The sequence below is a fragment of the Typopeltis vanoorti genome, chromosome 15, assembly GCF_054136105.1.
Source record: "Typopeltis vanoorti isolate ZY-2024b chromosome 15, IOZ_Tvanoo_1.0, whole genome shotgun sequence".
NCBI classification, from domain to species: domain Eukaryota; kingdom Metazoa; phylum Arthropoda; class Arachnida; order Uropygi; family Thelyphonidae; genus Typopeltis; species Typopeltis vanoorti.
Window position 1 is genome coordinate 21,777,669 of NC_143563.1, and position 27,576 is coordinate 21,805,244.

The 27,576-nt window shown below is 34.2% G+C and overlaps 1 protein-coding gene across 1 annotated transcript in view; it reads left to right on the top strand.

The window, feature by feature from the left end:
• The first annotated feature begins 957 nt into the window (after positions 1-957).
• The window catches only part of LOC150098484 (uncharacterized), a 314,082-nt gene continuing 287,463 nt past the window's right edge, over positions 958-27,576 (top strand). Inside the window, exon 1 of the mRNA XM_090405238.1 lies at positions 958-1,228. Within this exon, the coding sequence (XP_090261364.1) occupies positions 1,212-1,228 (17 nt within the window). The 5' untranslated portion in view covers positions 958-1,211. The remainder of the gene's footprint in view (positions 1,229-27,576) is intronic.

A 27,576-nucleotide genomic window follows, 5' to 3' on the forward strand; every position in this document is an offset into this window, starting at 1 on the left:
TCGCAGATATTAATATGTACTTAAGGTGATTTGAATTTATGTAAGTATTATTCAGTCCTTAAATGTGTCTACTGATTATTTAATAAAATAACTTCGAAGTTGTTGTTCAAGCCCACTAGAGATCTACATACAATAGTTACCCAAGTTGATCGTTTCAGAAATGACCTTCTTTGACCTCATTATGCAAGCAGTTAGGCATGTTGCACGCAACAGGTTTCAAGGAGGACCAGGACCACTGTCCGTGTTTGATGACTTCAGTCATGAAATGTAGTTCAGATCAGCAATTCGTTAGGTTGTATCGTATTACTGATTGTGTCTGCATTGTTTTACATTATCAGGAACTACAAGCTGCAAATATGTCTACATAAACCTTTCGTGGGCGGGAACCACATTAAAAAAAAAAAAGTCATTTATTTATATATTCAACTAATCAGAAAATTCTTCTACTAGTTGAAATAACAAACAGGATTTAGATCCACAAAAATATTTTAGTAGAAAAAAATAGCAAAACACATGAATTCTTGTTTTAAATCGGGAGCGAAATCATGTATGAAATTAACTTAAGTTGAGAAAGTTCTCTGTTAATCTCAGAGACAAGTCCTAGTACTTTACGTGTTAATGCGGAAGATTGAAAAGGAGATAAAAATCTATCGAATGCTTCTCTATAAAAACTTCCTCTCGCCTTTCGGTGTGTGTGTGAGAGAGAGCGAGTGCTAGCCACCTTTCCTTAGTATAGTCCGTTCGGCCTCACGTCATGTGAGACCTGCGTGTTGCAGCTTGTCATTATCCACCGGCACGCATTTCGCTACTTGTCACGTGTTATCTCCTTGTCCCTTGCTTTTGCTGGGGTTGCTCGTGGCATCGGACAATCTCGTCTGCGTAGATGAGTACATGTTGCCAGTATGATATGTAACAGCACACCGTAGGGTTATGTGTTTCGTTATGCGAAGTCATTCCTGAGTTGCATGATGGCTAAGATGGGTATATTAAATATTGCCAAACATGGTTCCGTAACTGATTATTAAAGTTCTCTCCGTAATGTTTTGGGTGTGACGGACTGCAAGACGCAGATTCCGGTCGACAGCATTGCAGCTCGCCTTGGACGAAATTTTAATAACCTACCAGATAGTGAGATTTATTTATTGCTTGAGATTAAGTATTAGAAAATTTTAAGCTTGAAGTTACGCAGTTATTTTAATGACCTCAGTGATATGAAGGAATTACAAGAGTAAGTACTATCGGATTAAGGCAGTTAATGAATACGTTAACATGCTTTTATGTCCTTGTTAACTAATAATATAAGCTGTAAGAAAACAAATTATCGGGTATTTTAAAACTAAGTATTGAACTAATAAAAGTAATTTTATATAGGTTAAAATGTTTATTTTATTTTATTTTTTTAATGTGCATGATCAGACGAACTTTTACATGATTAGTATAATTCTTTTTAATTTATTATATCTTATGCCAATAATATTCGCACTAGTTTTGATATATGTTTATTACCAGATTATCTTAACTGTGTGGTAATATTTGATCATTTAAAATAAATATGTATTATAGTTAATTATATTTCAACACTTCTTCGAGTTTTATGTCTCAACAGGTGTCTCTGTTCATCAGAGGCAACTATACGCAAAATAAAATAGATCAAAGTACTTGAAACATTCCTTTGTTGCTGAAAGATTGGCCGAGAAAGCCTAAATTTAATTAATTTTTTGTAACTTCGAAAGGCGCACAATTCTAACTAACCGGCAATATTTTTTTTATTTATTTCAGTGCCCTGTTTGAAAAAAAAAAATTATATTTATAAAACGAAATATCAAAAATGAAATGAAAAATTATGAAATTAAATATTTTTATTTTTTAAAGGTAAAGTATTCTATCCGGATTATTGGCATTCTACTTCACTATAAACTGAACCCGATTTTGAAATTAGTAGGCTGTTCTATGTAAATTAACTTTATTTTTGACATGCTGTTCTATGGATAAGCAATTGTCACAAAAGTTTAGAAGGGAATTTAGGTTTAAAATTTATCATTGTAATTATATAAAGAATAATTAGTACGAGATCTAATGTTGCCTATTGTTTACACAATCGAAATATAAAATGCGATATTGAATTGAAAAATTCATATCAGATGCTTAGTTCTATATAAAAGAAACTGTAATGATGTTCAATCTATTGAACACATGCCTTGTGGTCTGTAGTTTATTCTTCTTTTTTATCTATTTTTTTTTTTTAATCTCCAGATTAATTTCTAGAGGTTATTTAAACTGTATCGAGTTTTTTTTTTCTTCCGGTTTATTTTTGATGCGATGTTTGAACCGTGCACCTAGTCGATAAACTATGCTCTCACGTGCAATTTATATTGCGTGCGAGACACATTCGAGTTTGTGCTTTGAAGAATGAGTAAGCAAAAAATAACTTTCCTCTGTTTTCGAAACATTCAGCAAAAAAAGAAAAGAAAACAGCGAAGCCATTGTTGAAAGGCAAACAAAGGTTTGGTTTGCTTTCAAACTATCTCAAGGAATAATATTCCGAATATTTTCGTGTTCATGCACCTTTCTTGCTTGAAAGAAGTTTTATGGTTTCTGGTTAGCTGAATGAATGAGAATCGGTATTTTAATTGTAAATGGGGATGGATTTTTCTTTCAAAATATTCTTAAAATAAAGTATGAAATATGAAATCATTGTAATTTCATCAAGCTGGTTTTCTAACATATAATTTGTATAAAGATAATCAATATCTTTTTCATAAACAGGAATATCAAGGTTCCAATTCCCTCGAGATACATAATTTATTTATATATCCATCTCAAAAGCTTCCGTAACTTGACGATATCGACGATTCCTTTGGTTAGAAAGATCGGGGTTGAAATCCTCTCTACGGTGCAAAGAATTTTTTTTTTTTTTTTTTTAAGGACTTTTCAACTGAAGGTTGATTCGCCGATCTCATACGCAGTATAGGAATTTCGTCCCGGAAACGTTTTTTTTTTTTTTTTTTTCCATCTCGCAAGTCAAATAAAACCTATAACAGACTATGCAGATAGGATAATCCTTTCTATCATAGCATTAATTAGATTTCTTTAAACCAAATTACTTAGTTTTAAAGAAATTCACATTGTAGTTTTTCGCAAAATCATTCCGATGTGAAAATTACTTTTATTCTTCTTAAAAATATCGAGGAAGGAAAAGCACACTTTGTCTGCTGCAAAGAAGTGTGATAAACCAACATTTATCATGCTTGCTGAAAACCCAAAAGAACAATGTTTTTCCTGTTAGGCGTTCTTTATCAGTAAAGGTGGTCACAGAAGTGCGTTGTATGTGATTATGGTTAAATTTGGTACAAGGAATCCCATACTAAAATACATTTTTCTAAATTGGTACTGATTGAAGCTTGATACTGTATCACTACTGCTGTGTTTATACTTTTCAAGCGATATTATGTCAAAAGTTTGTAAGTATACAAGACGTTATTGTACACACTCCAAATATTTTAACAAGATTAGATTGACTATGAAAATTTCCATTTGCTTAAAACGTTGCATATTTTGTGGACTGAGTTCGAAATCTATTCAGTTACATTCAAAAGTTATGAAAAAAAATTGTTTGTCTTGATTAGCACGGCGAACAGGTGTTTAGTCTGTGTTACACACACACATATTCTCAATATTGACTTAACGAGATTGTGCAAAATATATTGCGCAGTCGGAAATAAACTTGTTTAATCCCAGTAAATAAGTTAAATAAAATTCTAAAGGTAAAAATCTGAAATGTGTTCTGAGGAATTCTTCTCTCTGTATTCTTTATAATCTTTACGAACCATACTTGACTTTTCAAATTCTTCCAAACATTGACCGATCAGTATTTTTATTTATTTAGTTTTTGGAAATGGGTTATCGATCCTGTTTTTCTCCCGCAATTATACACCATTAAACAACATGAAAGTTCATTCGCCTAGCTCTGACATTGGCTGTTATGGACAATGGAACTGCGATCTTCCTGTGACCTCGGGATGAAGCTTTTGGAAACTTGGCGATACTTTAGCTTTCATTTAAAGAAGAAAATAAATGTGGTGAATGGAATTCTGCGTTTCCAAGGGTTTCAATGGGGGAAATTCATTGTATTGTACGATATTCTTACAACTTTCTGATAAAACTTTTGGTGGACGTGTACAATTTTGGCGGAATCTACACCACTTAAATTTTTGTTTAAAACAGAAATGAACAAAATCAGTCATGTGGATCTCTGTGAATAGGTGTACAGAGTTTGAAAAGTAGTCATGATAGAGATAAACGACCTGAGTTTGATAAGGAGAACATCTAGTCAGTATACTCTTTATCGATCGAATAGTGAGTTGACAGATCCCTTTGAACCCACTATTATTATTACATGACACCTTCATTGGCGTTCTTAGACCTATCGCAAGAGGACATTGAACGTTTTTCTTGTTTTGAAACCAAAAATTTGCTTTTCTCAATGTAGAAAAAATCCGATGTTCCGGGATGGGAAACTCTGCTACTTCTGTATGAGAGCGGCTAACTCACTTCATATGAACAATTTCGTGTAGCGATTCCTCTGGTCGTGAGGAGAATCGAACTTTTCCAGTCGAAGGATACATGGCATTTCCTTTTTCCAACTGCATTTATTTATAGCTTGTTCCGGCCTCAAAAGCCATCGACAGGGCCCTTCAATGGACGACCTAGTCTTCTTATATATATATATATATATATATATATATATATATATATATATATATATATATATTTAATCTGCTTTTACGTTTTTAGTTTATTACTTTTTACTCACTATTATCCTTTTTATTTTTGATTGTATTTTGCTTCATTATTTTAATTAGTCAAATATATTAAATTGGATATGTCATGATCTAAAAAAACAACTGACTGTTGTGAAGAAAAGAACAAAGATGACCATTTCCTTTCTCAAACTTTCATTCTACCGAGTCAGTTTTCACATTTCCATTGAATCAGCTTTTCTTCTTTAAATAAAGCACTCCTTCGGCATAGAGTTTCATGAAATAATTGAAATTTTCGTCATTTTAAAGATTACCACCTCCATAGAAGCTCAAAAAGTGCTCACTGTTTTTAGTCTGACATGGTGGGGGGGGGGAGAAGTAGTAAAAGTTTCATTGAAGAATCTGTATTATGCTGAGTCCAAATAATTGAAATACCTTCTCTGCAAAGCAGTAAATATTAATTCTCACATACATTTTTCAAAGCCTCAACATCCCAGTGCATCACTAGAATCAACTTTCATTTCGATATCTATCTAAAATTATTAATAAGACAATAACTGTCAAACTTCAAGTAGTATATTTTCCTTTTTTTTTTTTTTTCTCTAGGATTAATCTTTTATTAATCCATTACAGACCTAAATGCATTCTCAGCCAATTTCTCTAAGGCGATTCAAATTTAATTTTCTGGCTAATAAATCTCGCACATGCATCCTTTTCCTCCATATACATACTGTATGACGATTCGGTACCTTTCCTCTTTTTCTCGAAAAACCCGTGATATGACATTCCTTGTTTGGGAATTAGGCTGAAGTAACTTAGGCTGTGAGGTCAGTAAATCATGTCTATTCAATACTAGGATTTATGACGTGTAGCACAAAATAAAGATTTCTGCATCCTTGTTACCTTTCTTTATTAGGAGTTTTACATTTCTGTTTGTATCAATATCTGATCTTATCCTTCACTCTGAATTGTCTCTTAGTTCTATATTAAGCACCCTTTGGCATTTCCGAGATTGATATGACCGAGTTGCCTTCTGACCATCTTTACTTTATGACAGAACTCATCTACACTTCAAATAAAACCATTTCGCCCAGTTCTTCCATTAAACTTACGAACGGTATATAGAAAGGAAGTAACTACTGTCACCAAACTCCCAAACCAAGTGATATAATTCCGACGTAAACCGCGACTCTGTCTTTTCAAGCAAGCAGATGAACATAACCTATTGGCATTGAAAGTTTGCGTTTTTCGCCAGTGACATTTTGATAGCTGCCACCGTACAAACATCGAATATAAAAAGCGGAAATTGCTATTTTCTTTTATTGGAAAAGTTTGATAGGTAATTTCCGTTATATATTGTCGATTTTACTGTTTTAGCATGCTGCTCGTCCATCTTTAACGTTTTTTTTTTTCTTTTTTTAAATAAAGAGAAAACAGTTTCTTATCTGGCAAAATATTGCTTTTAAAATGCAACGGAAATTTAGTATAGCCATAGAAATAGAGAATTCCTCTTACTTTGTCGAAGTTGTTTTCAATATCGGAAATTTTTCATTCGAGTTGTACATCGCAGTAAAAATTGGAAGTATTGTTAGAAAAATATTCATTCAAACGCACTAGAATTTTATAGTCATTGATGCTGAGCTAGTCGTTTTGACTGCATAAAGATGCACATTAAAATAAACGCATATCATTCACAGAAATATGCACAGGGATTGCTTCTTCGTATTTTTATTGAGATGCTTTTTTGCGATTTAAATTATAATTGTAATATAAATAAAAAAAATTTTTTTTTTAATATTCAAAGTTTTTAAGGTAATTTTATTTATTTACTTTTGGCATATTGTATCTAAAACGGATAAAGCGATGTTTTTTGACAAGACAAATAAAACTAAGCGGTTAGTAGTTGCATTATTGGGCTTAGTGTATCAGAATTTTCTCTTTTTTGTTGAATTTAGAACTTTTGTTTGAATAGTGCAAAAATAAGACGTAACTTGCTGCTCGTATAATTCCTAATAGCTGATCAAGTCCGGGGAGAAGTAGACGGGAATTCTCACAATGCTCTTTCCTCTGTCTTTCTTTTGTGGATGAGTCAGTAGATATTCTCGACCAAGTCCATCGTGCTATTTTTAACCTACAGGACGCATTTCTCGTGGAAGCCCCGTTTCGCACTGGGGTGGGAGACCTGGAAGATTTCTGACTGTTTTGTAAAACGTTTAGATATTATCCGAGTTTGAAAACAAACAAAGAGCTGAGTGCTGTGCTCAAAGATTGCTTAACATTCTCGTCAGCACTCTTAGAAATGTTCCATTAGTTTAAAAGTAGCGGTGATATATGACCTCAGCTCTGGGATTCTAGTGAATCACTTCACCATAGGTTTCATATCAGTTCCTGTCATTGATTGATTAAGCAAATGAAAGGAATATAATTTGTAAGATGGTCCAGCAGATTAGTGTAGGTATTATTATTAAGTTGGGTTTCTACTTTAAAATTATACTTAGATTCTCTATATATGTATTTCTGCTCTGTGTGTGTGTGTGTGTGTGTGTGTGTGTGTGTGTGTGTGTGTGTGTGTGTGTGTGTGTGTGTGTGTGTGTGTGTGTGTGTGTGTGTGTGTTCAGAATTATTGGATGCTTTTTTTTGGGGGAGGGGGGGAGAGATTACTCCAAGACTTCTAAGATGAATATACTGTCTGGGAATTGCGTGTGTTCGTTAAATTTTTAAAATTTTAACGAACACACGATTTTTAAAAATAAAAATGCGAGTTTCACAGGAACCCCATCCAACTTAGGAGGGCTTTCCTTGCTATAACATTTATATATTTATGTTAGTTTGGATCCTCCAAGCAGAGTAAAACAAATATATATAAATTGGATTGGGAAACTTCTATTTTGAAACAGAAACATATCAGCGCAAACACTAGCTGGTAGATTCCAAAGATCTGGTATCTCCGAGGCTCACCGAAGAAGGTGAATATATTATCTGAAGAAGACCATTAAAGATGTCTTAAGTTGAAAGATTTCAGGTGAAACTCGTTTTTTTTTTATCCGACAAAAGGACTAACAAACTGGAGAATTCGCGCGCGCGCGTGTGCACACACACACACCAAATTCGCATCTCGCCTCATACCTTAGCTGTGTTGGCGTAATTCCAAAAACACATCCAATAACTCAGAGAACAGGAAGACCGTTATTGGTCTAGCTTGTGCCCTTTGCTTTTCCCAAACTGCGAGCTGCGACTTCTAAAGGAGAAGGCAGTTTTTTTCTGAATGTATTTTGTGAGTAACATCGCATTGAAAAAGTATTTAAATAATTTAATTTGTTAGCATAATTAATATCACCATTTTTATAATTAATGTATTTAAAACAATGTAGTGACGCGCATGCACAAATTAATGTTCGGGTTATCCATGTCATCTGAATCTCCCCTCTTTTTTGCCTCTTAAGAAGAGGAACAGTTCATCCCAAGATCAGTCGACCACTAATAATTATTACCCAGAAAAATCTTGTTTATCAGGGATGCCAAGATTTGACGCCTGTAAAAATACTGAGAATTTTTTCATGAAATATTCTAATTCATAAACTAAAGTATTTTTACAATTCGTGTATGAAAATTAGTTTTAATAATCATTATTATTGCATGACACCTCCATGGAGTCAAAGACTCATCGCGATAGGACACTATGTTGCACACATTACTACTTCCTGTTACTTAGGATATTTTTTGTCTGTTAATTGCATGTTTTTTTAGCGGATTTTCCCATTTTTCAGGTAAACGAAAAACTGTCTGAAGGATTTAAAAAAAAAAAAAAAAAAAACTGCTACCTCCATATGAGATTGTCTAACTTCAGTTGAAATTATCTTTTGAATTTAAATTTATATAAAGCTTAACAATACAACGCCATTGTGTTTAAGCTTATGAGTGAACTGATTTTTAAAATAACATTATTTGCTTTTATTCATTAATGTGCTAGAAATGACTATTTCTTCAACTACGTTACTTCAGCCACTTATATATGATGAATCATTGTATACATGGAGTATATGAATGACATCATTCGATTTTTTATTTACATCAGCTTAGCTTTAAGAATATGTTTGTAAAATAATAAATAAATAAAATGTTGCCATAAACTCTTCTAGCATTAACCCGTAAGACAACATTGAAGAAGAAATCACCAGTAAAACTGAACCAATTTGAGAGATACTACACATCACACAGATTATTTTTTTCCCTTGCTTTTTTTCCTGTTTTTTTTTCCTCCTTTAGCTGGCCTTGCAGTGTGACTTCAAGGATTATGAACATTTAAAATTCTAATATTGTAAAATATACCGTGAAGCGTAGATGTGCACTTCACGGTATATTTGTCAGTTGAGACGTTGTTAAAGTTCCAACATGTCAGGTAGTGTTTTCCGCTTCGTATTACTCAACATAAATTTATTGTTAGTTGTCTCGCTTCCCTGCACTGTATAAGTCACAACATGGGAATTTATTATGATATTTTGTATGTCAAGGACACGCTTTTGTACGTTTATAGTGAGTTTGTGTAAGAACACTGTCCATTCTTTTCTTTCTTTCTTTTTTAATATTGATCCTATACATCAGTGCCGTGTGTGGAGTGCAAGTGAGGACCAAGATAGAAGTTTATAATTTTTTTTTCGTTTTTTTTTTTTACTTCATGAGGAATGCTGTTCCAGAAGACAGAGGTGGACGGAATAAAAAAGGAGAAGCAGGCTCGGTGTGTTTGCAGTTGCATTGTAAAGGGATGCTGGACTGCTACTGATGTATTAACAGGTGAAACAGAAAGTAGAGGATGATCGTAGCTAGTTCAACAGATCAATGACCATTGAAGTGCCTGTAGAATAGGCACAGTGTTGAAACATTGCGTCTGTAAGATAGAGGTTAATTTGATAAGTTTGTGGAGAATGTACTCGTTGATAGGAGGTTTCTGGAGAGAACAGTTCATAATTCTTCGTTTTTTCCTCACAAACTCGAGTTCAACTGTGAATTAAGTAGCGGGAATAATTACTTCCTGATTTTTTCAGTAAACTTTTTCCTACACTTTACACATTTTTATACAGTTGAGCGAATTTCCTTAGTGTGGTATTTTGCCCTTTATTTTCTTTCTGCCCCCATCTTTCTTTTTGTCATATCTCCTGTGATCCGAAGGTAGTTTCAGCAGACCGCTTCGTTTGGATGGCTTACCGGAGTCCTATATCTCATAAGTGGCATCCGTCTTGACAGTTCAGTGCATTGTGTTTTTATGCTTTTTCTATACATACTGTCTTTTCCTTAGGCGTAATTATGACGAATTTAAAGACTAGCAAACGCTTCGCATATTTTTTTTAAAAATCGTTTATATATATTCTTAACTGCAATATTATGTTAATATTGTTAATAAAACAATACACACTTTATTGTCTTTTTCCCTTAATTACTTACATAATTAATAAAAAATAAATAATTTAGATATTCGTTTATTTCCACATTCGTTCTAATTGTGCACATATTTTAAGAGCTACTTCCTGGAGAATTACTCATTTTCGGTTACGATGTTTCCCCAAAATTATCGCAATCAAGACGATGCAATTGTATTCGTTACAGTTCCAAAAAAATATGGGAAAACAAGTACTGAAATAGTTTTACATGTTGTTTTAATACATTTAATAATGCTGTTGGCTAAGGCCTTGCTAGATATAGTTGTATATATTGCCCGTTAAAATTCCGGAGATGATTCCCGTTGCCAATAAGTTACTTAATTCTATACCGGATAAAACCTGTAGTTGACTTCATAAATATGTCATTTTGATGACATGCATATTTTACATATGCAGAGTACAGTCAGCCTTCAGTTTATAATGTCTATTATTTGACTATTATTATTTATACACGTGGATTCGCTTCTGTATGATATTGCAATAATTTGGCTCTAAAACAAATTTCCAGTCTAATTATGAGTCTTTATACGTAGAAGAAATAATTTTGCTAAACTTCGAGAGCTGAACACTTATATTTGGAAAGGATTTTTTTATTATTTCGTTGATTCAAATATTCCATTGCTTTTTTTTTTAATATAAACGGTGTAGAAATATGTGTTTCTTTACTATAGCCGATAATTATTATTGCCTCGTTGATTACGTGAAGGTACCAATATTATTAGTAACTGGTAGTATAAAATATTGTTGTTACCGGTGTTATACTCTTGCTCGAATTCGGAGAGAATTAATATTCTCGAAACAATGTCAGTCAAGTTCTCTTTCTCGGTACTTAGCTCATAGTTTTTATATATATACTAGGGGATCCCCCCCTGGCGCCTACGCCCCCCCCCCCCTCTCGAGTTCCAGGCTGGTAAGTCGGTAAGCTGGTAAGACAAAAAACGTGACATAAAAACGTTTCAAAGTTCGGCTTATCTTTTTATATAGAGAGAGTAGATTGTGTGTGTGTGAGAGAGAGAGATTCTTTTTAATATATCCTTTTTTTTTTTTTTAACGATGCAATAAGGTAAAATAATTGTGGATTAACTGATGGAAATTGTTTGAACGATGTCACTTGCAAGCCTTGTAGGTATTTTACTTTTCATCCTCCATTTTGGTTCAGCTGCGCCGAAATCGTCAGTGACCAGAACAACCCTCCCCCTTCATATCTCCGAAGGAAACACCCCCCCCCCCATTTTTGTTTCATTCAGATGAATCCCAAGACGACCTAACCAATAAGAAACGATAGTATCTGTAGAGGTGTTCATGAAAGAAGGAATCCCTTGCATTTCTTTCATTTATGGCCGATGGAGATGTCAAATTTTCAATTCGACATTCTGTCATTAAAAAACAAAATAAAACTGCATTCCATAGTTGGTCTAAATCGATTGATCGATAACGTAGTTTTCTACGAAGAAGAAGGAAAGCTATGCTTTTTGTCCCCTCCTTCCTCTCTGTAGCTCTTCAAAGTGTTCTAGTTTTTTTTTTTATTATTTTTTTTAATATTAGATTTATCGCTTCAAATTCAGCGGGCTATGCTGTTTAACACCCCTATCAAATAAAACTGACGGGTCGATAATATTCAACTTAGAACTGAAGTTACAATAGGACGAATTTGGCCATATCCAGCACCGACGTCAGAAACTTTCAATAAAAGTCTACCTGCATTAATAAAACAAAAAAAAAAACAAAAAAAAAAACAACTCCTCAAATATAAGAACTGCGCTTATAAGATCTGCAGATACAAACCGAGGAATATCAGTCGTATTAAGTTATTACCCTCCAAATATTTGTCTGTAGTCTCCCTGAATCTGTTTAATATATAATTATAAATTTAACGTATAGCAATGCCTCAGGAGTTTCGAACTGTGTCCCCTAGAACGCACTTCCTGGAAAAATACAAACCTCTACGTGTAATTCATCTTATCCGTCCCCTTAATAGATTCATAATTTCATCTGGTCCATTTCCTTAGTTCATTTTTCAAGCGCAAGGTGAAATTTTTTAACCAATAAAAACAGTGGAACCTCATCGGAGAATATTCGCAATTAACAGAATTACCGTTCTCATAACTTCAGTTGCTTCTACCATAATGACAACCAAACCAGTTCCATTTATTTCATCTTAGTTGTAAGGTTTGTAACTTGAAAAGTTAGTTTTTCTTCATAAGAAGCCACCGATTTCCGATTTTAATTTGGTAGTTCTCACTTTCTCAGCATGTCAGTATCCTTTCTTGGATTCTAAAATTGAATATAGTACTGTACATAATTAAGGTCAAACCATTGCATTATTAAGAAAATAATTACTCATGTTCATTTGGTTTCATTTGTTCACATGGAACCTTTTTCAACTGATCGGAATTTATCCATATGGAAATAACAGGTTACTCTTGAATTTTTGCTACCAGATAAAAGATTTGATATTTTAAGCTATTAAATCACATTTGCAATTTCTCAGTCCGATTGAAATATCCTATTTAAGTCTACCTGTAGCAATAACTACCATTTCCCACTTTGATGTTGTCTAAAATATAGTCATTAAACTTTTATTTCCATGATCTGTATCTCAGGTAAAAATAACTGAAATAACAGCGATTGATCCAACACTGACTCCAGTGGAACTGCACTTTATTTAGCCAATATCTGCCTTCTGGTACTTTCCCTAGTTTGCAAAAAAGACGATCGTGCGTTACAATCTTGAAATGGTTTACTAAAATTCAAATATGTAACTAAATTATTACCAGCAAATATATACTTCCATTGCAACCGTATCATTGTTAAGTAAGTTTTATAAGCAGGACCTTAAAGAGTGTTGCAATTCCTTATACTTTTATTGATGTTGGACTTACTGACTAGTATGGAATCGTTAACGTTTGACTTATAATCAGGTGGAACTTACTTTAAATCTAAATTTTATTTTAAAAGTAGAAATGGAAAATTTAAATGTTTGATAGGAGTCATCAGTGTGGTAGAGCATTAGGATGTAATGATTCAAAACTGGTACACAACGAAACCGTTAAATCAAATGCTACTGAAGTGCATCTTCTTCTTCTACAGATGCATCCAAGATGCATCTGCAGAAGAAGAAGCAATAAAGAAGCTTTATCCATAGCTTGCTTGAATCATCGAGAAAAGATATACTACGACAACCAGTTTTTAATGGGGATGAAAGTAGTTTGTTTTGGATAATTTCTTTCGATACCAAACAGCATAGTTCCATTAGATACCGATCAGTGGAGTCCAACTGTTGTTAAAAAGACGGCCACTCCGATGGTGGCCTTTTTTTTTTCTTTTTTTTTTCCCTTAATCCAGAAATTTGAAGATTTTTCCCCCTATAAAACTAATCAGTAAAATACATAGTTGAGAGACAAAATGCACTCTCTACATGACCAAAGTTGTTCTCGTCGATTATGAATCCTCTAACGTAACAGTATTTTAACTAAAATTCTCCACAGTTAATGAATTTTATTGTAAAGCCGATTCGGCATGGATTGCCAATATGTTCTGAATCGTCGAGTATTCAAGGGTAAGAATAAAAATAAACCAGTATTGCTTTTGGAAGGCTTAAATCGATTTCCATGGATCACTGCGCAAATGTTCTTCAACCGGTTCCGTAATTGATTTGATCAAGCAGATATCTAGCTTGGTATCACAGAACTTAGTATTTCAACTCCTACTGCTCTTCTCAAACAACGTAACGCTATGACTATTTGCTGATCTTTAGAAGTTTTTCTTCAATTGTTTATGGTAATCCCACTGAAGAAAGTTTATAAATTCAATTGAATAAACCCATTTTAAATGGCTTTTTTAAGGAAAATCCCTTCATTTGGAATGGCTGACTTATTCGATCAAATTGTTACTGGAATAAGTCAGCCAGTTGTTTATTGAATTGTCAGTATTTGAACGTAAGTATTCCTTATCATATGACAAGAGATACATTGCTCTCCTCCCCCACAAATGGATTTTATATTGTTCAAAAATAAAGATATAAATATATATTTTCAGATTTCTCCACCCCAAAATTACTTTTCACCCTTCCACCTTCACAAAAAAAAAAAAAAAAAAAAAAAACCGTTATGTCACATACGCTGTAACTGATAACCTTTGGCTGTACGTGAGGTGAGGGAAAAAAGCTAAGATACATTACACTACTTCAGTTGTATCCGTACCATTACGCTGCCGGAGTATTAACAGTCGCCTGGGAAGGTGGCTGGCTTTTTTTTTTTTTTTTTTTTTTTTTTTTTTTTTTTTTTTTTTTTAATTGGTCGGCTGTATTCCTGTATTGTGAAATGCGATCAATCGACAGGTTTTCAAACTGGGTTGTGAATTAGTTTCATAATTTATTAAGTAATTCAATAAGTTATAAATTCATCATTTATAGTTGTTATCTGTAGTTTTGTCTGATGTGGAAAAAAAATAGGACTTTTTTTTTTGGTTTGATTTGAGATTACTACCGGACCAGCTGTGGCAGCCATGCATAGGCCATATGTGAAGTGCCTGGAATGCTGAAACACCAGGATGTCTATTTCTGAACCCAACACATGCTACATTCTTCGTTCTCTTTACTTTCACATCCCTTTTCATCGCTAAGTATATGTTTTTAATTTGTTCCAGAGTGTAGGTTGCAGATAGACATACTATACTCCCGTCCTTATTCATCATTAAAAAAAAAACTTTGCAAGCATATTACTTATTACTTCCTGGTTCTTCGTTGATACTAATCTCCGAATACAATGGAAATGTTTCATTTTCATATTATGAAGTTTTATAGAATGTACTAAATAAAAAAAAAATTCTTGAGACCTTCCCGACTGTATCTTTTTTTCCCATATATTCTGGAGCATTGCTCAAACTATCTGTCCCTTAGGGTGGGTGGAGTCCCCTGATTAGGAATCACGGCGAATTAAGGCAGACCGCACGCCACTACTCTACTGCATCTCCTAAGAGCAAGTATTTATGCCTGTAAATGTGTATGTTCAGGGCTGATTTGTTTTGATGGACGTCAAATCCGGGTTTTTGGCGGATAAAATCCTCCACCTCCGTATGAGATCGACCAACTTACTATTTGATTGAAAAGACCTGATAAGGTTCCTCGCGTCATAAATAAACGGGATCTGGGTTCGCACCCGGATCTCTCCAACCAAAGTGCTCGTCTATACCAACTAATCTACGGAGGCTCAGTTTGTGATACCACTAGTCAGATAATTTTCAGCATAATCATGGTTATGCTGAAAGAAGAATGGTCCATATACCAGCCCATATACTTGGATGCACTGATCTTGCTTGCATCCGACATTTCATTTCTCTAATTGGATTTCAAACCATGCTGAAATTGCACCTGTTAGCAGTACTCGTATACGACATAGTGCATTGTCATGTTGAAAGAGACATGAGAAGACTGTTCCGTAAAGCTGCTACAGTATATGAAGCATTAAATTCTCCAAATCAGTTTCCAAGCTACAACTAACAAATCCATAGGAGAAACAACAACAGACCGTTACACCTCCGCCACCAAACTTCGCAGTTGATATTATACATTCAGGCATAAGGCATTCCCGGTATCCGTTACACACACACGTCAGTCATAGGGCAAGGTAGTGTGATTTGTCGCTCCATATCACCGACTTTCAACCCTGTACGGAAAAGTCACTATGTTCTTTTCACCAGTGCAATCTGCGTTGTTAATTTTCCTGTTTGATGTTTTGGCATGTGAGCAACCTTCCATAGAACGTCAGCTTTGCCACTCTATATAGTATCCTACTACTGCTAACCTAAATCCATCCCTCTAGTTTTTTGAAAACTCCTGGTTAATTGTTTCCACACTCGACTGTCCACATTTCCGATACCTTTCCAGCACCTTTTAGTCTCTTGGTGTGATCTTCTTTGGTTTTCTGTCCAGTTCTGGAGTGGTACCTTCGCATTTTCACCAGCTTGTAATGTTGCCTTCAGTTGATTTTGGATGATATAGTATTTTATTTACCAGTATTACGAACGAATGGTCCACTGATATGGCATCCTATTGTAGCACCTCTTTCGAAAGTGTGTAAGTTATCTGCATGCGATTGACTGTTTACAGATGTAGCAGATTAAGGATACATTTGTTTGGCTTATAGAACAGCATAAGCTATATTATCGCAACAGAAATATACATATTAGTGTTTTATTCAAAACGAGGAGTGTCCCAGTACTGATAGCATTATGTGCTCTGTATGGAACATTACTCTAGTATTAGTGTTTGACATTTATCGTTTTGATGATTTATGCTTTTTCGTATTCGGTTAAGTTACCTGACTTCTTTTGTCAGGTCGCTATATATACTTCTTTTCCTTCCTGTACCGACACTACAAGGTCTGTACTTCCAAAGCTGATTATACTCTTTATATTTTCATCATCATTGTGCTATTGTTGAAATAGCACAATGTTACTATATGTCAACATAACAAAAAGTAGTAATATTTGATATTATAATTTTCTTCTTATCGGTACATATATCGCATTGTATTCTTTTTTTTTTTCCTTTTCGCAATCGATCATAGCCTTCACTTGCATCGTGACGAACTTCATGAAATATTTCAGTACGATTCGCGAAGCCAATTATAGAGTTTATAAATCTTTGGGATTTAATCAAGATGTTAAGAGGATGATGTTAAGAAAACTTTATGTTAAATTATAGTGATAATATTTTCAATATAGAGTTATTATTAAGATATTGTTTATATGTTGTTTTAGGTAAGGTGACACATATATACACTCTCCAGTCATTTAAAAATTGTCTGCTGCGCAGTCTAGGACCTCGCAATCTTAACGTGCTCGTGACGCCACTTTTCAACTGTCTGTCAGTGCCATTAACACTCGGGAAGTCCTATTAACTATAACATTGAATCATAGAAGTTATTCTAACAATAATTGACGAAGCTAACTTTGGGTTTCAAGAGAGAAAACTCGGTCTCTCCCACCACTTTGACTACATAGTTTTGTTTTTTTTTTCTTTAATAATTTTGTGCTTAAAACAGCGGAAATTTCTTAAAAGTAATTTCGGTTCCTAACTGAAAATACTCCGTAGATTTTTTTTTTTTTTTTTACAGTTAGTGGTGTATCAACATTCAAACCGCGTCATCGTACAAGCACGTAAAAATGCACTGTAATAGCCAATTATATATTAAATGTTAAGTAATGACCTTGTATAATCATTATTGTGAAATGTATTTAAATTCCATGGAAATTATAACAATTTATTTTATTTTTTATGCATTTTTGCTTTCACATGTTAGGTTCAGACCATTCTGAACCTGTACTGTGTACTGAAAGAAGGTGTAATGCAATAACTCTTATACTTCACGTTACAAAAATAAAATATCTATCCAAGTCTTCATTTCCGAAAACATCGTACCTATATGATCGATGCTCATTTTAGTTGTTTTTTTTTTTTTTTTTTGCAGATAATTTAATGTTTCATAACACAGTTAGGATTGCTTATTTCAGATGATATTTTAGTGCCTGTTATCTTCGAGCTCTTTACTCGCTTCTGTAATCCCAACCCTAGGGTATATAAGTTGTGTGGGTCATTAGCTTTATACGTTATCTCCAAAAGCTGAGACTAATAAACCATATATGACAGCCTCGAACGACTATGAAGGGAGAGAAAGATCTAGATCAGTGTTCTGAGCTCTGCCGAGAGAATAAGAACCCGTCAAAAATGAAAAATTACTTAAATAATATGTGAAATAGATTTGAACATATATAGCATAATTTAAAAAAAAAAAAAAAACCATCAAGACTTAATTCCTGACAGTATTTATTTCATTCTATTATTTTTCTTATATTTATCATTATTTATATTCCTCATAATATAAATATTTTATTACTTAAATTTACTTAAATTCTTTATACTTAAATAAATATTTTATCCTAAATAAAATAAAAAAAAAGGTCAGTTATGCATTCCCTGTCTTACTATGGATATGTAATTAGTATTATAACCTTTACATGTCTGCATCACGAAGAAACTGCTGTTGAATAATTGATGTTAAACTTGTGGTCTTCCTGTGTTTATTATCTGAGTCACATTTATATATATCGCGTGCTGAACACGGCAATGAAGTGTTTTAACACATACAGAAACAAAAATGAAATGATTAAAATACTTTCTGAACTATGCGACTGAAATACCATTTTATACCCGCGTGGGATTGCCGTTTGGAATGTCGAATGCCGATTCCATTATGTTGTTTTCCCCACAGTCACATTCTAGTACTTTCCCCTCAAGTATTGATTTTGTTTCCTTTGCTGTCTTAGTGTTATAATGTGCTTACAGTTTCGTTTAAATGACTCCCTTACTGTGCTTTAAACGTGAGTATCATACCCGTTGTCTGTTCAGTAATCATTACTGGTGTTTTGACTTCGTTCCTGAATGAACGAATGCGTGAAATAATAACTAGTTTCTAACTGATATGCTAATGCATCTGCTGTTGTATTAAAATGTATAGCACAGTTTGGATGGCCGACTGTTTTCTTCATTCAAGCTTGGATTTTTTACCCCGTATTATTCTGATCAAAGAAATTAAAGCAAAACTCTATAAGCAGTCACCAAGCTAAGTAGGAAACAATGTTTGTTTATTTATTTGATTTTTTTTCTCCCCCTAAGTTGAAAATATTTCACAACATAGTGGCTTCCTACACTGTTGACACTTTAGCGAGCAGTAACAGGAACAGCCCACTTGTCCTTGAGAAAGACACAGCTGTACGACGGCCACCTAAACATCCCAGTCCTTTTCCGAGAGGTTCTGCGAAGATTTGAGTGGGTGTCCAGTCTGTCTGTGTTCCTACCAACTAAGTGGTGACGTAGTTTTGAGGAGAAAACGAGAAGTAGGAGGAATTTGTTCATTAAATGATAACAATATTTGAAAGTCCTTAAAGACATAAAGTGAGCAGTGAGGAATTACCGATATCCGCATTTTAAAATAAAGAAAAAAAGTTATATAAATCAAGTAGATATTAAATCCGGCATTATTTCAAAGCGGAATGCAGAAACTATGAAAGTTTCGTACGAAATTTGATCAGAGAGCTTACGGGAATACACTTGCTGGCATTTACAAGTTGCCCTAGCGTAAACCTTATAGAAAACACGATCGCTTGCCCAAGCGTCATATATTCGCCTTCTATTGGTCCATTTTGATAACGTTTCACTGGCCTGACAGCTGTTCCGAATTGGTTGATTCTCCTCAGAGGCCAGGGAGAAACCTTAAGAGAGAAAAAACTCGTTCAAGTGCTAAGAAACTCGAAGTGTCGGAGAGGTGTATAACACAGGTGGGAAATGAAGCTTTTGGCTCTTTATTTTAGTAAATACTTTACGCACCATCCGAGAGTTCGCTTACGAAAAATACACCTCTGCGACACTTCGAGTTCCTTAGTACTGAACGAGAGTTTTTTTCTCTCAAGGTTTCTGCCTGGTCTCTGAGGAGAACCAACCAGTTCGAAACAACCGTCAGGCCAGTGAAACCTTATCAAAATGGACCAACAGAAGGCGAATATATGGATGCTTGGGCAAGCGATCATGTTTTCCATAAGGTCAGCGTTAGGGCAATTCGTATGCTGGCGAGTGTATTCCTTTAACCTCTGTGGTCAAATTTCGTACGAAACTTTCATAGTTTCTGCATTCGGTTTTGAAATAATATCCTGGTTTTAATATCCACTTGATTTATATAATTTTGCATCGCCGAAATGAAGCCTTTTGGCTCTTTATTTTAGTAATAAAGAAAAAAAGTTTTTAAAATATAGTTAAATGTGAATTATCTCAAACCTACATGTCTTTGATGTTCATTCTTTCGTTTGTGAAGAGTAACATTATTTTAATTTTGGTTAGAAAGATCTGGATTCAACTTCCGTCACACTTCACCCATCTTTCAAACAGAATTGACAAATTGTGAAAGACCGTCTGTCAAACGACATTTTGCTGGACTTTCAAAGGCTTCCTGAAGTTTTCTCACTTTGAGGCAGAAGATTTCATACATAACTGCATTTTAATACGAAAATCGAGTTAGTTTTTACGGAACAATATGTATTTTTTGCATTATAGTCAAGTGTTCGGTTTTTGACCTGTGTGTAGGTTTTGTTCAACTTTCCATGGTTTCTACACAGCTAATTGAACCTCATTCTCTCCATCTTTAACAACCCTAAGGCTGCTTCCCTTCTTTAAAGAAAACTAGTTTTCTGAATGATCATTGTCATTACCATCAACCCACGTATATATATAAAATGTATGTTCAGTCATCTGTCAGCCTGCAACGCCTACACAAAAGAAAGACAGAATATTTGGAATACGGGGTCAAGTTAATGATTGAAATGCCCTACCTCTTGACATTGGCAGTTAGAAAAATGCTGAACATGTTCTGAAGTCAAACTAGAGACACCTGCCCTTGAACTCAAAGAAGAAAAGTTATGCTCGCGAAAAAAGAAAAAAAAAACATTGCGTATCACATTTCCAAACATGTTCCGCTACCTGCAGATCGTAAATAATACATTGAGTTAACATTTTATTAGCCCCCCCTCCCCATCTATATCGATTGCGGTGAGATAAAAATATCTTTTTAGTAGAAGTAGGGAATCTAAAAAATAGGTTTGGTGCATGCGTGCCCACACACAATAATTCAATTCTCACAGGGCTAGGGCAGGAGAGTGTATTGAAATTTTAAATTTTTCCGTTTTTGTGTTTTAAAATCGAAGACATTGCGCACACCGTCACAATTTTCTTTTTTCTTTTGGGGGAAACACGTACTTAATTTTATCAGCCAAAGAAGTTGATTAATGTGTGGTTTAAAAAGAATAACAGAGGCCTGCTTGTTAAGTTTTGAATAATGATACATGCTGTGTCAATAATCAACGTGATGAGCTGATAACATTTAAATTTTCGAGGTCAGAGGTTGATCAGATGATTATTCATTACGTCACCGGCTTCTGTGGTGCAAAGTAATTAGTCTTGACTGTAATTTGTATAGACTTTTTTTTTTGTTTTTCTTCAAGGTTACAATCGTGTTCAACAATAGCGTCATGCCACAATTGAGAGTTTGACGTGGGTGTTGTCTAATATATGGCTTAATTATTTCTCTTCGACCCATCGTTTCTCAGCGAGACACGTTACCAGCACGAAATCATTTGATCATAATGAGAACATATTGCAGATTACTCTTGTAATTGTCTTAGTTGGGATGTAAATGAGTCTGGTGGAGCTTATGCCATTGAAGTTGGATTAAGATCAGCAGTTACGCATAGTTGATGAAATTAGCTGACAACATTGGATGTAAATAATAATTGGCATGAATAAATTACCCTATGAACATGCAAATGAAATTATTTCGTTCGTGAAGGTAAACTATTTGAGTATTCCAGTTCTTATGTGTTATATTCTGTGTTAAATATAGAATAGTATTATATTATATTTCAAATATAGAATATGGCATTGTCTGTTGCTTTATTATTATTATTGTTTGATTATATCTTAGAGCGGATGAGAACAAATAGAACGAATTGTATGGTTTATTTTGGAAACTATAAATTCAGTAAATATTAACAATTTAATTAATTGTTAATAATGAACTTTTACCTTGTGAATTTGGATATTGTTATTGTTCTTAGTGGGTATCGCTTATGGGGGGTACGATTTGACTTGCACTACACTGATTCTCCACATTTTTTTTTCTCGTTAGTGCTTTCTGCGGTTTATAAGCTAGTCTATTCATATCAATAATTCACAAAGTCTTCTAATTACATCGCTCACATCGTAGCAAATGGATTTATTCGTGGATCAAAGTTTAGTCACTTTTGAACTAGATCCATTCTTAACTGTTTATTTCTGCTATGCAACGGTGTATTTGAAACTAAACCGAACATGTTCATCACAATCGATAATCCGTTATCTTCCCTCATATTCGTACCAGAAGCCTCAGTTTAATTGATGGTGTTTCAGAAGCAGGCTTCTTTGCCTCTGACTAGTCTTACGACTTAAAACCAGTTTAAATTAGAACTCTTTTTGCTCCTTTAAGTTTTGCTTATCAGTAGAAGTAAGGAAATTACAGGTTTCATGCGTAATTGTTTAATTACGTTTGTTTCTTAAAACTTTAATGATTAACACGTTAAAAATTGTTGTTCATCTATAGTTTGGTACCATCGGGTCTTATCTCAGACACGAAATATTAATCACCATATAAACGAATGCCTAATACGAAGGAGCAGTGAGCAAGATGGTGAAAATGAAAAATAAAAATAAAAAGTTTGCGCGCGCTTTCAGAAGATAAATGCACCATAATTCCAGAATAAGAAAAGTTTGATTTTCGTTATATACGTAGTGTATAGAAATTAAAAATGTGAGTTTCCTAGTTTCTTTCAACGCTTTACTTCGTTTTTTCAGTCGCCTTTTTTCTCCCCTGTCCCAGTAATCTTTATTTTCATTCCCCACTTTAATTTCTCATCACTTTTTTAATTAGTGTCTCTCCTCCTCCTCCTTGTTTTAAAGCCATTTCGCTTCATAGTTGAAATTTCCTCTGTCACGGATGTACTTCAGTCCCATCGGCTTTCTTGTCTAATTTCAGTTCCAATTTTGAGCTTCCTTCCACCAATTTAATCATTGTATTCTTTCTAATTGTTCCTCTTCTTCCACTGATAATGTCTCCACTACATATAATATTTACAAGTCTTACTTATTGTCTTCTTCGGTTTTTATTTATTTTTTGTCACCTTAACATATTATTCTGTAGCGTTCTCCGTTTTGCACATAGATCCATCCTCTTATTAATTCAATGATTTTGTGCCGGTTCCTGAAAAATGGAAATTTTATTGGAAAAATAAAGGGGGGGGGGAAGAATGAATAAAGCTAGAGATACGAACTTGGAAACATATTAAGTTGTTTCTCTGAATAGAAGTGACGCCTTCTGTTCCAAAGCATTGATATCCAAGCCTACTACCAGCCGGTTATCCCTTCCTGCGTATTTATTTTAAGCACCCCTCCCCCGAAAAAATTATTCTTGAGTAATTTTGAATTTAGATAGGATTCAAAATCATTTTGAATTTATTGAAATAAGCCAAATTGCATTCTGTTTGCCGAAGAAAAAATAAGTTGCTTGCATATCGCTTTCCAGGATCCCATATATTTTGCCTTTTATTAGTACTTTTGTTTAGGAGTGTCACTAGCTCGAAAAGCTATTTCGAACTCTGGTTCTTATCAAGGCCAGACAGCTAAAATACCATGCAATCTCATGTTTGTAAGTTTCGTAAGTGAAGTCCAAATCGGGTAAATCATGAATAAGAAGTAAATAATCTTTTAAGCTATTTTCTTCATGATTTTCATACTGCATCAAAAAAGTATTTAAGGATAATTAGAGGATGAACTCTACTAGCGGAATGTCGTCTTTTGGTTTTGCCAATGTTTCCCAGAATTTCTGAGTCATTGTTTTGCCATTTGACTATAAAACAATAATGGATATTTATTATCCTTTCTTTTATTATAATCGTTGTATTTACACTTATAATAAATCTTTTTTAAAAAAATGGGAAAAAAGTGTAGCCTAAAAAAAAAAAAATTATGTATCTTTTGACTCATATTACTAAAATTTAAATGATCCTATATATAAAGTAAATGGTGGCCCTCAGTACTCCCCCCCCCCCCCGAGACATTCCCTAAGTAATCTGAATTGTACAGATTATTCTAGCTTCCTTATCCCTGACTCTCTCTCTCTCTCTCTCTCTCTCTCACACACACATTCTTCCCCGTTCTTCACATGGAAATCATTAAAGAATTTTGGGTTCGAAGTATTTCGTCCAGTTTAATCTAGCTTATGATTTCTTTATATTTTATTTTGTCTTTGCTTTAATTTTGTTTTGTCCTCTTATGTCTAGTAAATATCTTTCATTTTCACAATAATGTATATATATACAGAAAATTATATGAAGAGCGATTGTAATAATGTATAACCACAGATGCGAGACCCTTTGACACTTCTGCTCATGTCAAAAGAAGGAGAATCCATTCCGATATTAGGGTAATCAATGCATTTCGTGGGATGAGTGTTTATTATTGTATGTTGGAAAATTAGCTTTCTTTTTATGAAACTTCTAGTTCTTAAAGTGGTAACTATTTTGCTTGTACAACAGTTGGAAAATATTACGTATAAAGGACGTGACTTCACGTGTTGGTGGCCAATTCATGCATCCTTTATTTCTTTCTCCCCTTCAGCATAAATTGATTATTCTTGGCACAAAGCCAAGATCGGTTCTTCGAAGTGCGGGTGTACAATAACACTTGGCAATATTGATGGATTATAAACTACCGATTAGTTCATTTCTCTGGCTTTTAATTACTGTGAATAACTTGTAATACCGCGAAAGTCATCAAATATTTTGATATGTGCAAACTGCACAGAGCACTCTTGTTTAAATTGTAGGAATCTGTAATCCAGTTCGATAACATAGTTTTCAAAGTAGCATATGGTGTTAATCACCAGCGTGTGTATTTGTTTAATAACCCTCCAACAATGCATTACTTTTATTCATTCATGATCCATTAATATTCTTTCCAGAATCAATGAAACGAGGAATAGTATTATAATATATAGTCTGGAATCAGCATCCGAACTTTTTTTTTTCTTTTTTCAAAATTTGAAGGAAATAGAATATCACGCTTTACTAGTTTGTATTTGAACTTGCTCGAGAAATGCATACTTGGACATATTCTAGGTGTCAGTTCAATTTGAATGGGTTCTATCAGCCATGCTTTCACAAAAGATTAAATTTATTTGAGCAGTTTAAAATAGCACAATCATTCTCGACAAAAATGTGACGCAATAAAGTTTGTTGCAGTTTATAAATATGCAGTACGCATGCACTTATTCTGCCAAAAAAGAATTGGATTTTAAAAAAACAGTATCCTTAAGTGTTGAAATTTGCATTTCGTTTTGCAGTCACGCGCGTTCGAATGCGTTGCCATGGTGTCGGTGAAAACGCGATATGCCCTGAAGATTTTTCGTGATCAAATTGCTAATGGGCTGCTGTAGTTCCAATTGATTTCGATCGACGTATGCTGTACCCTTAAGAAATTCGCGGGTGGGGTGGGGAGAAGAAATAACGGATTGGTATAAGGCATGATGTGGTGCTGAATTAATGACTTGAATGGAATTTATAGTGTCTAGTCGAATTAGATTACTTAGTGTGTTCCGAAGATCGACTACGGCAAGATCGTGCGTGCTAATTTTTACAGCGTTTGTGATCGATACTACTTTTATTTAAATTAAGTAACGCAGCTATTTTTTTATCTTTTTTTTATTTACTTATTTTTCTAAGAAAAATTCCACGAGAAGTGGAGCTCCAAATGTCAACTTAAACTGTTTTCGCACCATCAGTGAATGGAGAATCATAAGTAGTCTGCCGACTTATCTAAAATGCAGTTACTCGCTCCCTCTGGAGATTTCATTGTTATGTCAAGATAGTAATAGGTCGATATACTTCCGATTTCCCATGCCGGAAATGTGGATTTATACAAGGTGGATCCTGTGGAGAATTCCAGACGTAAATCATTGGAAGAACTCCCAGTGTCATTGATGACATAAATATTAGGTTATCACGTTCTTAACGACTTCTTATCTTTAATTCAACACTCGGATGGGAACGTCATAGATTTCCCACTGGGTGACATTTTTGTATCTTCGCTGTAAAAATTTCCTTTCTGATCAGGCAGCTTATTGAAAAGAATTGTTTAAAACTGTATCAACATTTTACAGAGCTTCCATAAAATTGTATTCTAGCAGGTACAGTTTAACTATAAAGCATGGGGAAAAGCTACGTGAATACATAATATCATTTCAAATGTAAGTGCAACATAACAGTTGCATTATATTAAACGATGTTATTTTTATACCATACTGCCTCTGTTTTCTATATACACTGAGTGGTCACTTTATTATAAACATCTCCCCGTTTAGGAAAATGGGGGAGTGTTCCTAATAAAGTTCCCGATAAAATTCTTTTACCACCTAAAGACATTTTCAAACATCAATGTTTGAAAATGTCTTTAGGTGGTAAAAGTCCACGATATGATTTGCAACTACAGTCAATTGATTGGAGAAAGGATACGCTATCCACTCGGGCATTTCCGCATTGGAAAACAAGTTATTAGCACCCGATTCGAGCCACTTCATGCCTCCAGTAAGTGTGTGTGAGGGAGGGGGCTCGCACTGTGCGATTACAGATATCCATGTCCATGGTCGCATTTGAAACCACTCGAACAACCAGGATGGCTCATTCTACTATTTTTATTTTTATTTTATATGTTTTCATACTTTCAACTCTATCTGTACTCACAAGACCGTTTTGTTTTTCTTTTTCTACTTCCTAAAAATGAAGCCACATCAAAGGCGGACACTTTTCATGACCGAAGGAGGTCAAGGTGGATGTGTCGGATGCCAAAACAAGTAGATCCCCTACCCGCATTGGAAAACATCGTACGTGTGCTGAATGTTAATACTTTACGGTTGTTTATTTGTGCATGTGTTAATTGTACAGCCACCGTTGTATGTTTTTTTTTCTTTTTTTAAATAGTAGCTTGCAAAATAATTATCAGAGAACCCTTGACATGGAAATATTTGCGCGTCCTTGCTTTAGTTGATACAGAATAATGCAACTGACATCAGCTTTGTTGTACGCATTTCTTTCTGGAGGGTGACCAGACCGCTTAGATCATCGCCCCACACGTGACGGTACAGTTAGTCTTTTCTATTTGTATTGTTAAATTCTCAATAAAACAGCACAAGATTAACATCATCGCCAGCCTATGGTTGGCTAAGTGGTTAACTTACTCGCTTACTAATCAGCCGACTGTAATTTTGAATCCCTCTCTGGGTGTGGATGTTTGTTATTGTCATTAGATAGAAGGTGAACTTCGTTGCGCATTGTAAGACTGCTTATTGGAGGTCTGGAGTGCTTTGAAAAAAAGTTTCATGTTTGGTTTCTAGAGCAGAGCTTAAAAATAAAGTAAAAAAATCCTTACAGGAGTTTAAAGGTAAAAAAATCCGCCTACAGTACTAATATAATATATCTTTACAACCTTTTGTGGGTAAGTAGACACATAAAAAAAAAAAAAAAAAATTAAAAATGCTTCCAGTTTTAACTTTTGATCAAAATGGAGAATCAGTTTAAAATTAAGGTTTCCTATATTTGTTTTGATCAAAAGTTAGAACTGGAAGCATTTTTATTTATTTTTTGTGTCTCCTACCTGTCTAGTCACATTTAGATGGTTATAAAGTAGCGATACCACTATACCATTATCATTATCTATAATCTAAAGAGAGTGGAAAAAATACCATTTG